General features: G+C 45.7%; 1 protein-coding gene across 1 annotated transcript; it reads left to right on the top strand.

The window, feature by feature from the left end:
• The first annotated feature begins 7,751 nt into the window (after positions 1-7,751).
• On the top strand, positions 7,752-11,827 carry TMEM37 (transmembrane protein 37). The gene is made up of 2 exons (XM_083864881.1): positions 7,752-7,800; positions 8,617-11,827. The coding sequence occupies exons 1-2, from the start codon at positions 7,780-7,782 to the stop codon at positions 9,187-9,189; spliced, it is 594 nt and encodes a 197-aa protein (XP_083721007.1). The 5' UTR covers positions 7,752-7,779; the 3' UTR covers positions 9,190-11,827.
• The last annotated feature ends 3,991 nt before the right edge of the window (positions 11,828-15,818 follow it).

The raw sequence follows: 15,818 nt of genomic DNA, 5'->3' as shown, positions 1-15,818 counted from the left end.
TTTTGGTCTGCTTAGTGTAGTCTCTTGGAGCTGCTGATGATGGAAAGGGAGGATTTTGCTTTTAAAATGTGACATTGAGCTATTCCAGCATAGAGCATTTGAGAATGAAATCACAACCCTGTATAGGAATAAGGCATTATACTTCCTGTTGAACTGGTTAACATCTGAATAGGTGAGAACTTCAGGCACTCTTCAGATAAGCAATTGATGTCTATGTAGGGATGAAAATTATCATTACATATCTGTCTAGGTAAATACAGTTTTGTAGGTATTATATATGGTGAGTAGTAGATTTAGAGATTATTTCACATGCTTTCAAAAATTTTAACTTCCCCCTTTCTTACTTTTAATGGGAAATGCTCTTAGATACTTAATATTTAAAATGTATTAAGATAAACAAACAAAAAAAAGGCAGCTTATTCTTGTTCCTCCTTGTTTTTCTGGGTAAGTAAAATATGCATTTGGGGGGTTTTACCTGCTCTTGCATCTTCTGTTACTTCAGATTTTCTTAATTAAATTCACTTTGCCAGAGAGGGGTAAGAGCAGATGTTCACCATAAGAAATGCTTTTACCTCTTCTCTAGCCCTAAATTCCACATCTTCTACAGTTCCATCTTGGCAGCTGTATTTTGTGAAGCTGGTTATCCTTGAAGAATTCTGCCAGCCTTCACCAGAGCTCACACCATCAAATGCTCCCACATTGCTCTTGTTTGCCTGCAAGCTGATGCACTCTGAGCAAATTGTGCTTTGCCAGCATGTTTTCGGTCAAAACTGGTGTAGTCAGAATTGTTGACTGCTAAACTAATGGAATTGGGCCTAAAGGATGGGCTGGGAGTAGCAAGTTCTATATCCCAGCCCTCATTTGGATTAGTTTCCCCTGTGACAATTCACTGTTACAGTGCTGCTCTCCTTTCTCATACCTCTAGCATTAGGAAAACATCACTTTGTACACTTATCCCAGAGAGGGTTTGCTCTTAGCCAGGCTTACAAATAATGCTGTTTGTCAGGTAATACAAGTGACTGAGAACTCTACCTTGCATGTCTTTATTTGGATACTTAATTTTTTACTCTAGTAACACCTTTCTTCTTGCAGCTTCACCATCCTTGAGAAAGTAACATCAGTGCTGTTACTATTTAGCTTGCCCTTTGGCAATGAGCTGTGTCTTTCAGGAGCAAGCTGAAAAATCCAAGATGTGGAAATAGCTCTGCATTTAGTGGCTACAAAAGGCATGAAGGCAGAAGCAAAGGTACTGGTAGTGACCACACTCAGTGTTTGCAACAAAAAGCAACACAAAATTTGGCTGGACAGGTAGTAATTGTTGAGTTGAAATAGACTGAGAGTTGAAATACGCTGAGCTGAGGGGCTCGTTGTGGTTGTCTAGCAGCAGGATGAATGTCTGTAAATGTGTAAGGATGCTGGGCTGCCTGAAAATGTTGCTGACCTAGTGACCACCTAGTGCTCGCAGGTAAGGTGTGTGAGGCACCTGGGCTGCATAAATAACACTTGGGCAGCAGTGACACCAGGGCAGTGGTGGTGGTTTAAGAGCATCTACAAACAGATTTGTCGGTAGAGGTAATTGCTTTTATTAAACTAATAAAGAGGTATAAATAGGCAACCATTATCGTATACAGCCTTGAGATCGGAAACAGAAGCAGCAAGCCTCAAACCAAAATATCATCCAGAGCCATTGCTCTGCAGCAATAAGGTACTTTTAGTGAAGGATCAGATGCTTTTGATGGCTGGACAGTGCTGCAAAACAGGATTGTTCTGACACTCGCTCAGGGAGTTGCTGCTATTTCCTCTTTGTTAGATCAGAGAAAGGCCAGCAACATCCTGATCCTGGCCGTGCCTGGGAAGGAGGAGAGACGTGCGCTGCGGCCAGCCCAACACGCGGGAGGTCAGAGGCCAGCTGGCACACACACACACTCAGCTCTGCTCTGCTGAGTCTGCAGAGTGCAGGACGGAACCTGGACTTTGGATACAGCAATAATAAATGTTAACTCCTCTGTGTGTGATAAGACAGTGTTCCTTCCATTGCACTGCTATGATTAGCTCTAGCACAGGGCAACACAGAGCTGATTGGCATCCACTGCAGGTATAGATAAGAAAGGGGATGATGTTTTCCTTGGAAATCTCTGATGAGTGTTGCTTGCTTTTAACAAACATGTGAAGGTGCAACACTCCTAGCACAGATTTAACAAATCAGTATTTGTGTGTTGCTTAAGGCTCATAACAGATTTTCCAACCCTGTGAGGTAAATATTTCAGTTTGGTAAAAATGCCCTCCAAGGCTGACTGCACTGTGCAACTGACTCAGAATTCTTCAGTACTCATCTGGAGTGATCCTGTTTCACGATGGAAGCATTTTAACCTTTGAACTTATTTGACCCTGATGATACTGCTAAAAATAAATTACAATTGCATTTGCTGCTGTTCAAAATATTTTCTTCTCCTCCTGAGGGTTCAGAGCAAACAGTATTGGGCAATACTACTTTGGGGTCACTAGCCATCTAAGCCATCTTGTGAGGTTGATTATAAATTTGGGAGACAAAAAACAAAGTATATTTTGGTTGGGACAGTTTTTTAAATACCACAGCTATCACCCCAGAAATAGGTTACAGAGTCTTCCAAGTTGTCAAAGCTGTATAGAAGTAAGACGAGTTGATATTACATTTATATAAGACATTTGACTGCATTCACAGTAATAAACTCAGAAGGGTAGAAGTTAATAGAATGAAAATAGAATTTATTTTTTTCTCCTCCCTACAAGTCTATGAAGTAACTTCCGATCTATGAATTAGCCAATCTTCCGCTGCTCACTTAAAGTGCAAATAACATCAATCCATTTTAGATGTGTCTTCATCATTTAGAGAATGAGCTTGTGTTTCTTCTAGAACCAGAGTATCTGTGAAAGTTGAACACAGCTTAGTTGTGTTCTCTTTAGAATAGGGAATTCACCTGGAGTTTGGCTGCAGTGATCTTTTAACTTTCATTCCCAGTTACTCCCAGTACACATAAATTTATGAGCTGTATCGAAAGAAGAATCACCACACACTTTCTTTCCATACCTTGGAAAGAAAAACAATTACATTACTTGGCCAACGCTGCCAGGCAGACACCTTGTTTGTCCCCACCAAAATGTGCAAGACACCAACTTATATTGTATTCCCCAGGAGGCTGAGATAGTAGTTGTCATCTCCTCCTAACAAACACTGCTCCTCTGAGTAAGTTCTGAATCTGAGAGATGGACTCATCAGTTTAACATACTTGGTATTTTTAAATCCATTGATCTTTATTGAGGGAAAAAAAATGTATGTGACTGCTGAGAAACTGAATTATTTCCCCCAACTTACATAGTATTGAAATATGGACCCAATTTTTTCTAGTAATGCTAAAAGACTTAAAGTTGGGGTGGGCTTTTTGTGTTGTTGGCGGGGTTTTTTTTTGCTTTGTTTTCTCTTGAATGTGTACTTCAAAGCAGAATTGTCAGAATGGTGAGATGCAAATATTTTGAGCTATATCCTAAGCCAGTGTAACTCTTGCTAAAGGTCCCTGAAAAAGTCTGAATCTGAAGCAAAGCAAGTGAGCACCCAGTGTTGGATCTCTGCAATGTGATGCTGAGGTAGGTCCGAAAACTGATCAGAAGTGAAAACACAATTCTTTCTGGGGTACAATATCTATTCCTTTAAGCCTGTCCTGCTTAAAATCTCTCTTCTTAGACATAACTGAGGTGGGGGATAAATTCACTGTAATGGATTCCCATGTTATCAGCATGTTTCTAACCCAGCTCTGAGTCCCTCAGCAAGCACTGTTTGATGTGGGTGGTGGGTATCACTGGGTATTATGGCCATGTGAAGCAGCCCAGGCCTCTCATGCACAGCCAGTGAGTGGGAGAGCCTGGGGCTGCAGGGACACGTCCTAGCCCCTGTCTGGTGGCCAGTCTGCCTTCCTATGGCACAGCAGAGGTGTCCGGGCAGGAGGCAAAGTGAAACCATCTGGCCCAGGAGCTTTCTACTCTTTATGTGCTTTTACATGCCAGGATGAGTTTGTCCGCTTGGCTGCAATAACTTGCAGCTGATGGGAGGAAAATCCTGAGGTAAAGTAGTTGTGATAAGGGGCTGGTCTGAGCTATGTGGGCCTTGGCACAACCCAAACCCCCTTTTGTTATGTATGCTGCTGCCTGGGGCAGGATTCACCTAGGATGACTGCCTGTGTTTCCAGAAGCTGCTGGGCTTGAGCAGTTTGCCAGTAACTTGCTGACTTTTTGCCCCATTCCAGCAGCTCTGTTTCAGCCCAGCTAGGCTGAACCATGGATTTTCAGTCTACTACCAGGAAAAAAAGAAAGCAAGAGAGCTGTGACAGGAGACAGTTAGCCTCTTCCTTCTTTCTCATAACACTTTCTACATGCTTACTGCTTTGGGGAAAAAAAAAAAAAAGAAAAAAAAAAAAAAAAAAAGTAATATTTTTTCCCCCATACAGACCTTAGACACCTCTCAAAGTCTCAGTCTGCAAGATATTCAAGATCTATTTGTCTCAAGGATCAGATCCAATTCTCTCTGCAGAGATACCTTGAACTACGGATTTGACAAAAATGAGGGTTTAAATGCTTCATCAGATGTGTTGCTATGCCAAGAATTAAAGATGTGATCAGAGAGAGTTTTATTAAACAGAAAAATGTATTTATAGAAGTAACCAGCTCCAAGATCAGATGAAGCTGGATTGGTGGTGCCTCAGTCACTTGTGTTCTGCTTCACCTCTAAGTGTGACTAAGACCTTGGTGACACTCAGATTTTGGTCCTGAACCTTCTCCAAGTGTCTGCAGGAGAAAAGCTGGAACAGATTCTTCAGTGTTAAACTTCTCATGGTTTTAAATGAACCAGATGAACTTATTTCTGTGTTGTACAACAGTCTCTGGTAATTTCCATTATTTATGCACACATTTCCCTGAAAACTTTCTCTCCAGGGACAGGATGTAAAATGCCTACTTAAACAATAGAGAAATGGGACTTTCTAAACAAAATAATGAAACTGGCAATATACCAAGAACTCTACATTAACGCAACCAAAAATACTTCTAAGGTGCTTTAAAGGTCATTTACTTAGTTGTTATTACAAAGATGATGTATTTTTCAGACAAAAAAAAAAAGTTTTTATTTTTCTTTTACGGCACTGAGCTCTTTTTTATTGTGAAATACCATTTTCACAGGTGATTCTCAGAAACAGTATAGAGGCATTTTCCCACTTTTTTTTTTTTACTTTTTTTTTTTTTCTTTTAAAGTCAGATAATATGTTTGGCTTGTTTTGTAGTGAAACAATGAAGATAAACTCATCACGTTTGAAAAAGGTGCAGAGTTCTCACAGGCTTTCTAAACCCAGACAGTTTTACCAGAAGGTATCTCCAGCCAGGCAAATGCAGAAATTAAGCACTCACTGTCACAACCATCCTGACTTCAGGAAAGTGACTCAGAAAGTGCCTATTCAATCCTGCTTATAATTCCAGGTCCACTTTCATTCTCATTTATATTTGGGAAAACTAAATTCAATACAAAACATTAAAGCAATTTCTCGTTTGCAGAAAAAGTACCATCCCCTGTCACCCTTTTTCCTCAAAGAACAGGCTTTGCACGTAACTATATATTTACTAAAGAATCCAAGTATGACAGGGGAACGGTTTTGGTTTAAAAGTAACCACTTTAATTTCCTCATTCATCAAGGCTTTTTATGCATGTTTTTACTCATGTGAACCTTACCATGGGCTTTTACAGAAAAAAAAAATTATCTTGCTCAGCAGAATACCCCTCACCGTTAAAAGTTAAGATTTCTAACTGCTGAAGTCGTTAGGATGACTCAGACTTTTCAAATGCAGATCTATGCTTAATGATTTTGCTAATTGTGGGCCAAATTGCCTAATGCTTTGCAGGGTTGAGCCAATGTTACAGAAAGCATACGTTAAGTGAGGTTTTTGCCAGATCAGCGTTGGTATATTTTGTCTGGTCCAAGTCTGCATTTGCTCAGCATGGTTACATTCGAGAAGCATTTATTCAGCTCATGCAACAAATAAGACAACAAGACCTGTCTGTGCTTTTTGAGCCAAAACTGCATATATATTATTGATTTTGGAACTTTGAAGTGCAAGGGTTTAACAGCAAATGCATGTAATCAGTCTGCACAATGCAATGCAGAAATGCTGTTTAACCTGTGGAATAAAGAGCCCAGGATGTTCATAAAGATCTTCTATCAGCTGGTGAACTTAAGATGAAAGGGATGTGCAAGCATCAAGTTTTCTATCTTGGATAACACATTCAGAAAACAAAATATGTTGCTGACTACAAACCCACAAAATAAATTTTGACAACAGACCTTGCAAAGATTTGCCATGGGCTGCAAAAGGAGAAAAATCTCAATTCTGTGTCTGATAGAAATACAATCTAGCATTGTATACGACTTCGTAGAGAAACATTTAAACAAAAGATTCTGCAGGAGGAGAGAAATAAAAAGGTCGGCACTTATCATTAAAAGTAGAAGTATGAAAATGAAAGTAAATGTTCAGAACACTCACTCTTGCTGGAAATAGTGTTACAGAAAACACCCCCAGACAGATCACAGCAGACATAAATGGTGTTTTAAAGGAAACAGTAAACCCTTATGGAATTGCATAGAGATTAAAATAATGACACAATCTGTATAGACAGATGATTAGTTCAGAAATGGAAGCTGCAAGAAGGGTAAAGTAACAATAACTTCTACCGACCTATCAAGGAGATCCTTCCAGCTCCTTTTGGCCAGAAAGTGAATGGCCAAATTCTGACCCCTGTGAATATGAGGGAGGTCCGTGGGGCTGTTCACTGGACCTCAGATTCTCTTTTGGACTCAAAATCACAATTTGGCAGTAAATCGAGAGTTTCTGATGACACAGCAACACCCAGCTTTCTTGGGCTTTTTAAAAGCTGTTTCAGACAAAAAAAAATAATAAAAAAAGAAGTAGAACAGTCAGTAATTAATTAGAGGATGGCAAAACATGAGTGAGGAAAAGAGCTAAGGAGTGAAACTTTATGAGCAGAGAGGTTTTTGCTGACAGCAGGTAAGGCAGAGCAGGCTGGTGAGAGATAAGAGCGTGCACACAGCCCAAGGTGCGAGGCCATCGTTGCCCCGGGGCCGGTGCCGAGCGGCTCCGGGAACACAAACACCGGCACAGCACGGCGGGGACCGGGCGGCGAGGGCAGCACGGGGTGTTTGTACCCACAGGCGATCCGGGGCTGGCTGTCACCGCAGCCCATCACTGCAGCCCCCGGGACGCTCCAGGGGCTCCTGCGGTGTCTCGGGCAAAGCGGGCAGGGCTGGGGCAGCCTCCCCGTCCTCCGGCTCTTGGCACCGGCGCTACATCACAGAGTGTTCCTGGCGGCAGGAGCACACCTCGAGCCCTCCGGCTGCCGGCGACAGGCGAGGACCCGGGACGGGGCGAGAGGCATCGCCCCCGCCCAGGACACCTCCCGTGCGAGTCCGTGCCCCGGGCCGGAGCAGCGCTGCCCCCCGTGCGGTGCCGGGCTGTGGAGGAGCTGCTCCCCGGGCTCCGCTCCGCTCGGTTCGGCCCGACCCATCCCATCCCATCCCGGCCCGGCTCCGCCCGTCGGGGCAGCGCTGCTGACTCAGCCGCGGGGGGGCCCCGAGGGCGCCCCGGCCCCGCGGGCGTGGCGGGCGGGGGGGGCCCTGCCCTCCGCCCTCCGGGGAGATAAAGAGCGGCGCCCGCAGCCCGCCCGCGTCTCTCGGCGCCGCCGGCAGCATGACGGCCATCGGGGCGCAGGTATGTCCGCCGCTCCCTCCCTCCCTCCCGCCGCGGGGCCCCCGCCTCAGCCCAGCCCGTCCCTGCCGGGGTCGCTCCGACCCTTCCCGGAGCGGTTCCGACCCTTCCCGGAGCAGCGGGGCGCCCCGATTCCCTTTCCCGCCTTCTCCGGCCGGCGGCAGCTCCCGGGTCGCGGTTCTCCCTCCCCTCCCCGGGGCCGCACGTGGCTCTCCCAGGGGGCTGGGGGCTCTTGGCTCCACTTTTACATCTCGTGTCGCTCGGAGGGTTTCGGTGAGGAGGGGAAGTGCGTTGCCCACTCAGGTCTGTGGGGGCTCCAGTCGAAGATTCTCCCCCCAAGCCCTGGGGTGGCTGAACCGTGCGACCCCGGGATGGGCACCGAGGTCCGGGCCGCTGGTGCCGCCGGCCGGGCTGGCTGCAGCTCAGGAGAGCAGTGCTGGGAGCTAAGAGCCCTCCCAGCCCGCTGCTGCTGCCTCCCCCGTCCCAGCCAGCGGCTCCATCCTCCCAGGGGCTGCTGGCTTCCTCCAGCCCTGCCCCAGCAGGAGGCTGTGCTGCCAGACCGTGAGGTCTGACCTGATTCAGCCGAGAGCTTTTGTGATCCCGGTCCCAGGCCTTGACGTGGAGCATTGTTTGTGCAGCCAGGGAACCGGGAGATCTTCACCCACCCTTCCTTTCTCCTGTGTACAGCCTTCCCCTGCGAGAAGGGGTTTGATGTGCGCAAGTAAATATTTTCAAATAGTGGATCCCACAGCTTTGTCCCTCAGGCTTCATTTCACTCTGAAGTAGCACCATTAACTCTGTTATGTTTTTTCCTTTCAGGCGCAGCAGCTGCTGGCACACCGGAGACCACAGAAATCCTTCTTTGAGACTCTCATCAGGAGCCTGATCATCCTGTGCGTGGCCATAGCCGTGGTGTTGTCGTCCGTCTCCATCTGCGACGGCCGCTGGCTCTTTGCGAGGGGGCAGCTCTTTGGACTGTGGCACTTCTGCACCGTTGGCAACGACAGTGTCCTGAGGTGTGTCACAGACCTCAGCCTGGCCCGGGTGGAGGGGCTGAGCGTGGGGGTGATTCCCATCAGGAGCATGGTGTCCTTCGCTGTTGTGGTTGCCATATTTGGGTTGGAGCTGCTGATGGTGTCCCAAGTCTGCGATGATGCCAACGCAAGGCGGAAATGGGCGATGGGTTCCGTTTTCATCCTCGTCTCTTTTTTGCTGTCAGCCACTGGTGTTCTGAGCTTCTCCATCCTGCTGAAGGATCACCTCACCTTCACAGGCTTCACTCTGACATACTGGTGTGAGTTCGTTGCTGCCTTTCTCTTCTTCCTTAACGGAATCAGTGGACTTCACATCAACAGCCTCACACACCTCAGGAGCCGGGCAGGCAAAATCTAGGCACCAAGGATGTACCTCTGCCTTTGTGTAATCAGCTTTGCCAATTAGACTGGAAAAAAGAGAGTCTAATGAAGTTTGAAAAGGATGCCCTGTCTTAATTTGTGTGCAAGGAGGGGAAGCATGAGTCAGTCTCGATGCCTGTAGAAGACATAACCACCCAGTGGTCAGCATGGAAGGCAATGCAACACCAGCCAAGCAGAGACTGGGACTGGCTACTGCAATGTGGTTTTCTGGAGGAGTGGATTAAAGCAGAAGGTGTCCTGTTGAACGTGCAGAGATTTGGAAGACTGCAATCTATCTCACATGTTGATCTGAGGCTTGCACAACACCTGTACTGCTGTGAGTTTGGTGTTGCTGTGCTTTTCCCTATATTCTGGAGCCTGTGAAGAGCGTGATACAACTTCAGTGCATCTTAAGGGTTTTTCTGGCTCAGAGACAGATGATTTCTGCCCGGCCGTGCTCACTGGTGTGGAGTATTGAAAATCTTCACTGGATCTTTCTCTTTCATTTTTCTTTCAAAAGAGAAGGCACACAGAACTTGATCTGGTCACAAGTTTTGTTTCCTTCTGGCACATTCCTTTTATCTGTTCTTCTCTTGCAGGGTGATGCAGGTGTACAGGGAAGGGTTGTGATGCTTTCCTCGGGAAGTACTGCATATCCCTGTGTTTGTGGCCTCTCCCCAGCATCACCATTCTCCTGCCACCCCTGAAGGACATGTGCTCACTGGTCAATGAAACTGGCTCTCCCCAACCCTTGCAAAGTTTACAGTAACAGGGCATTGCTCTTGGTTTTTTTCTTTGTTTCTTTGGGGCAAGAGGGACAAGTTCTGCAAAGGCTTCATGGGGTGTTGTGGCTGGGCAGACCATGCAGAGACCACCATAGCTTCTGGGATGTGTTTTGGTTATCACAGTTTCCACTGAGGCAGTGGAAAAATCTGCTTATCCTGTAGCTGAGAGTCTCCTGTAGCATTTCTTATGGGAGGAGAAAGCCATAGATCCTCCTGACCAAATCAGGTCCTTTTCTTCCTCTGACTAACAGTGAGCCTGGGAGGAGAAGCAGCCCGTGATTGCCTAAGGAGGGGCTGATGGGTGCAGCTCTAATCTGTCACCCGCTGGTAGAAATGTTGAGAGACCTGGCCAAAATTATTTTACTGAGGCTGATCTTCCTTCTGCCAATGTTTGAGTCAAGATCTCTAAAATTGCTGCAGCTTTGAAGCTCTCCATGGTGTCTTATGTAAAAGGAGGCAAAACCTTATTCGTAGAGTAGATTGCCCTACATGTGTTCCGGTTTACTGTTTGCTTTGTATCCACTGGTAAAGCTGCTTCTATCCTCGTTTTAGAACAAATGTTTCTACATGTTTCATCCCTGTGCCTTGTCTGTTGAGCAAGGTCTTAGTTTCCTGTGCAACAAGTTTGACACAAGTTTTCACCTGAAGCAAATGCATCCGAGCACAGAGGCCAAAAGGCCTGTGCAGGTGAGCCGTGAGTAAACAGCTTTGTCTTTGAAAGCTAAGGATCTTAAGCTGTGCCTGAGCTGAGTGTGCCACACTTTGATGAATATGCTCCTGTGGACTCGCTGGTTTTCAGGACAGCCTCCATTCCTTCTTGGACTCCTGCAACTTCTTAAGATAACACTCCTAGGCCCGTTTTGCAATGCAGGTTCAGACTTAGCTTGCTCTGGACAGTGCCAGTTGTACTTCTGCATGTGAATCTGCCCACCTTTCTGTCAAAATGATGCAGAATTGTGCTACCCAGACAGCTCCTGAAGCTCTTGTAATGTTTGGGGCTTTGTTGGGGTTCCATTCTCAATGACAAGGACTTGTGCCCGTAACTTGTGTCTGGAAAACTGCACTGTGACTGTCTGTGAAGGTGCTTTTGATTTGCTGAACAGCGCTGTTGAAGACATGCTGCTGGGCTGAACTGGCAGATGTTTGTGTGAGCTGGTGCTGTTGGTTCTAGCAGAGCCATTTAGGCCAAAGAGACCCTGCAAGGTCTGGTCCCCCAAACTATTGCACTTTGGTGTTAACCAGGTGTACTAGAGATATCTTAACTAACCAATGATAAAGTTGTGGTGCCCGTGAGTGCCCATGCCAGGCAGGACAGTTCCCCTACATGTAAGGGTGTCTATGGCTTATCTAGAAACATGAATGTAACTTGAGTGACACTTTGGTGATATCCACGCTTGGAAATCACTTCTGTGTGTACACTCCCTCATGCTAGTGGGATTCTGTGCCTTCATCCCTTTCCTTGGAAGGCAGCCATAGCCAGACTGGGTTCCAGGCTGGTGCCTCCCACTGGGGTTAGAGGGAGACTGGACAATTGGCCATTCAGTTCACCCTAGACACGGTGCAATTGTGAATGGTTTTAGGATACCCTCTGCTAACTGAAGAGGCCTTTTGTTGGGGGTAGGGAATCCTCTGGGGAAAATAGAGTAACTTTTCTTTCCAAATGGTTTTGTATAGAACTGCTCGACTTAATTACACTGGGGAAAGATGCATTTTGACAGTTAAATATTACAAAACAGAGTTGATTGTCTTGGAGATATCCTTATATAGAGCAACCTGTGTGGCAGTGGGTCACTGTTCATTTTCTGAAGTGTTAAGCAATATTCCTGAAGTTTGTTAAATAAATTGATTTGAAATAAGAACTGTAATTCACTCTTTTTATCTTTAGGTTTTAGAGGATGAGTGGGGTTTTACATAATCTCCCAGGCACCATTCCATGTGTTTACCCAGCAAAACTGATGAAGAAATGACTTCTTGGTGCTCTGCCAAGCTCTGACCAAGGGAACTGAGGCCACTACACGCCCCCCTCTCCTTTTCCTTCCAGTGTGTCTGCACCAGCCCAAAAGGCCAGCACTGCTTTCTTGTCCTGCAAAACAAGAAGGGCAGTCAGCTGTGTTGCTTCGTGGGAATTTGAGATAACCTTGTAGGCGCTTTAATGATTTCCTGCTGTTGCATGTGCTCTGTTTACCAGCTAAAGAGCTCTTTCCTGTGTCCTTCACCTTCCTGTTCCCACACTGCACCCCGTGTCTGAAGCATCCTTGCTCTTTTCCTTGGCTCTGATTGTTTGGCCTGCAAGAAGTGGTATCTGAATACAAATGTATTTATGTATTTTTCTCAGAGGTCACTGTATTAGCAGGTTTAGTTAAAAGTCAGGAAAATAGTCAGGTTCTCAGCTACACCACTGAATTAGTTTATGTAATCTCAAAGATAATTTAGCACCTGGTGTTCTCTTTCTAACAGGAGAGGTCATTCGCCTGTCTCAGTTTAACATCTCTTAAAAGCAGGGCAATGAGCATCATTCTTGTTAATGAGCCGTTTACACTTAGTAACTAACTTTAATTGGACACTTGTACACAACCATTGCTTGTGGATAAGAATAAGGAAATGTTGATACAGGGCATGCTAGCTAGGGAATATCCTGCCTGAACTGTATTTTTCCAGAATCACAGAATGGTTAAGGAAGGGTGCACTGGAGGTCATCTAGTCCAGCCTTCCTGCACCAGCAGGGTGCCCTAGAGCATGTTATTTTGACTTTAAGTCTCCAATATGTTCATCAGCTAAGCTTGTAGGGACACCAGGAATGGGGTTGAGCCTTGCTTGCTTTTGCAAGCCACAGGAAGGTGATTACAGAGATATATTACATGAGTATCCTCGCCTGCTTTCTCTATCCCTCCACTGGGGCCTATGGTAAGCTGATGAGAGCCCTTCTTCTCAACCTTCTAAGTCAGCTGGCACATGCAAGAAGGGCCTCATTTTTGGATGAAAACAAGGTCTGCCTCAGGCAGTGTCCTGGAAGGGGTGTTGCCTGAATTCCTGAGGCCTCTCACCTTCACTGGCCCCAACCCAACTGAATCGGTAACAGCCCATTTCAGCTCCCCTGCACTCGGGCGTTGCACAATGTAATTATTCACGGCACAGCTATCGGTTTTTGCTTCTGACACTTTTGCTGGGAACTTCCTTGTTGCCGTGTTGGAGGGAAAATCCATTAATTTCTTCCTCTTAATTTCATTAGTTCTTAGGCTGCTGATGCTCAGGCTGCTGGAGCTGCTGCCTGCTGTGCTGGCTTGCAGAAGGACAACTGGACTCCTCAGGGCACCTGGAGTGCATAGCCAGAGGCTGTCACCAGTGTCCTTGAACAATGATAACCACTTGTCTGAAAGGTGGTGCTCAGGTCCTATTTACTGGTAAAGCCACCTGCTTTACACTGAATACCCAGGAGCAAGTGCAGTGAAAGGGAAGTGGGTGGGCTCTATGAATATGGAGTTCGTGTTCAGACTCTGTGGCCTCATCTCCTCCTTTTGCATTGCTCGCTGTGATCTGCTTTCCTGTTCGTCTTCATCTGCTTATAAACATGTCAATGTCCCCAGAGCTAAGTAGCTCTTTTCTCTAGTATCCTTCAGCACAGCTATGCAAGCAAGATCCCCAGGCAGTGCAGGGAGCCTTTGCAGTGCCTGCCCAGGAGATGGGGGATGTAAGAACCCATTCCCCTGTGGTGGTGTTTGGCAGCAGCTTCCTACACTCAGCAGAAACCAGGACAAGGTCACAGCATCGTAACTTCAGGGGCTGCCTATTTCTGGTATCTTCCCAAGTGGACATGCTCTTCCACAAGAGCTGAGGATTCCAAACTCCAGCTGACATCCAGAGTTTTTAGGGGGCCTTAGCTCTTCATACAAACAAGGCTTGTGCTTGATGCCTGAAGCAAACGTGTTATACGGAATCTGGGAATAATTCCTTTTTCTTGGTTATTTCAGGCAAGACAAATAAAATCAAAATGGCCATGGAAAGCAATAATTTATGCTAGAACCAGGAGTTTTTAAATATTTAAAAAGCAGCATTTTTTTTCTGGGGGATGTGGCATGCTTCTGTACAAATAGGTATTGTATAGGCTCCTACAAATAGGAGCCTAGCTCAGCCTGGACTCCTCCCAGTCTTGTGCTGGTCCTGACTATGCACTGCAGGGTTGAGCTCTTACACTGGCTCATGTGAGAGCCAATAATTGCATCATATCTAATTAATTACATGTTATTGTATCTCTGAATCTGTATTTCTTCATTTATGATGGAAGGAGGCACTTTCATTTAAAACAAACAGCTGCTTTGGCTTGAAGGATGAATGTTTAATTCTCGAGAGAGGGAACATACAAGTTGTTTCACCCTTCTTGGTCTCAGAGAGGCCAGAGAGAAAATTAAGGTTACATTTTTTCAGAAGTATCTGACTTGCTAAATGCACTGGGACAGAGTGACCCCCCAAGAAGTTTGGAGGCTCTGCTTGGCTTGGGTGAGTCAGCAAAAAGTGAGATCTTTCATGCCAACCTTCATGAAGGGACTTTCACTTCTCCTTCGGTCATGGGACTGATCCTGCTTCTGTTCTTCCTTCCACTTGTTTTGGCTGATTTTTAAAGGACAAAGCCATCTTGAAACCTTGCTATTCCCAAAAGTGTAAGTTTAAAGTAATTCCTTGAAACGCTTGCCAGTTTACAGCTTTACATCCCATCATTTTTTTCCTGGTCCTGGTCACTCCTACTGCTGAGTGACTTGCATGAGCCAAGAAAACCAACCAGGCAGGGCAGGCTGGAAGCAACCATGAGCTCTCCCTGCTGCTGAGTGCCCTTCCTCCTCTCCTGGCTGCCCTCAGTGTGCTGCTGCCTGCAGCACCTGCTGCACCAGGGAGGGTGTGGGATAACTATCAGTACTGCCAGTGGAAAAAAGACCTTTTTCCTAAATCTCAGAGTTTAAGACAGAGCTAACAGAACTCAAAAATCTGCTTTGGTACAGGTAATTTAAGCTTGAATGTATCCTTTGGACTTCTCTTCATGTTTGTCTTCTGATAAAATGGCAGAAGCCTACCATGTGGGCATTTGGTGTGATTAAAAGCTCGTTGGAGCAGTTTTGGCAGAGGGGGCTGGGGAATGCTGCTCAGGCAGCATTTGACATGCCATGCATGTTTTGCCAATGTCTTGTAGGTGATCAGGAGGAGGGAGAAGTGATAAACACCATTTGCTTTCGGTTCAATCATCTTTGCCCTTGAAGAAACCCAGCCAAAAATCACTCCAGCTAGGGAAATGTGGGTACAAAACCACATTTTTGTATGTTGGAAATGCGATTTCCTTTGTCAGATGGATTACTTTATCCCTTTATCATTCAAAACTGAGAAATTTGCTTAACTATGTCCTTAAGAGCACAAAGCTGTGATAGCTCAGATACTTTTTGACAGCATATTACAGTGCACAGCTTTGCAGATTTCAGTACACAGAGGGACTGTAGACTCTAAAGAGATTTTTGGTAGCCACTATGGTATTGTTTTTCACTGAATACCTTCTACTGTCCTGTTCAATTGAGTTTTAGATGTCTCAAGAGCTTTCATTTCTTCCCTTCAAATACAAGCTTGTCCAGTCTCAGATGTACAGACACAATAGGGATGAGCGATCTTACTGAAGATTTTTTTGGTCAGCCTTGGAATATGTTGTAATAGCTTTTTTACCATTACAAAATGATACAAATGTCCAAATTGGACCACTGTTGTTTCCAAGATCTCCACCATTGAAAGAGGCAAAGGCAAAAACATGTCTGAACATGCCACTATCACTGGAGCAATGGATATGCAGTCAAGAGAGGAAGCTGGAGCT

This window comes from Zosterops lateralis (genome assembly GCF_965231275.1).
Source record: "Zosterops lateralis genome assembly, chromosome: 7".
Classification (NCBI taxonomy): Eukaryota; Metazoa; Chordata; class Aves; order Passeriformes; family Zosteropidae; genus Zosterops; species Zosterops lateralis.
Note: the sequence above shows the minus strand (reverse complement) of the source record. Positions and strands in the feature narration are given on the sequence as shown.

Coding starts and splice junctions, on each gene's coding strand:
- TMEM37 (XM_083864881.1), top strand. CDS start 7,780: ATGACGGCCATCGGGGCGCAG. Junction 7,801..8,616: donor TGACGGCCATCGGGGCGCAG/GTATGTCCGCCG, acceptor TTTTCCTTTCAG/GCGCAGCAGCTGCTGGCACA.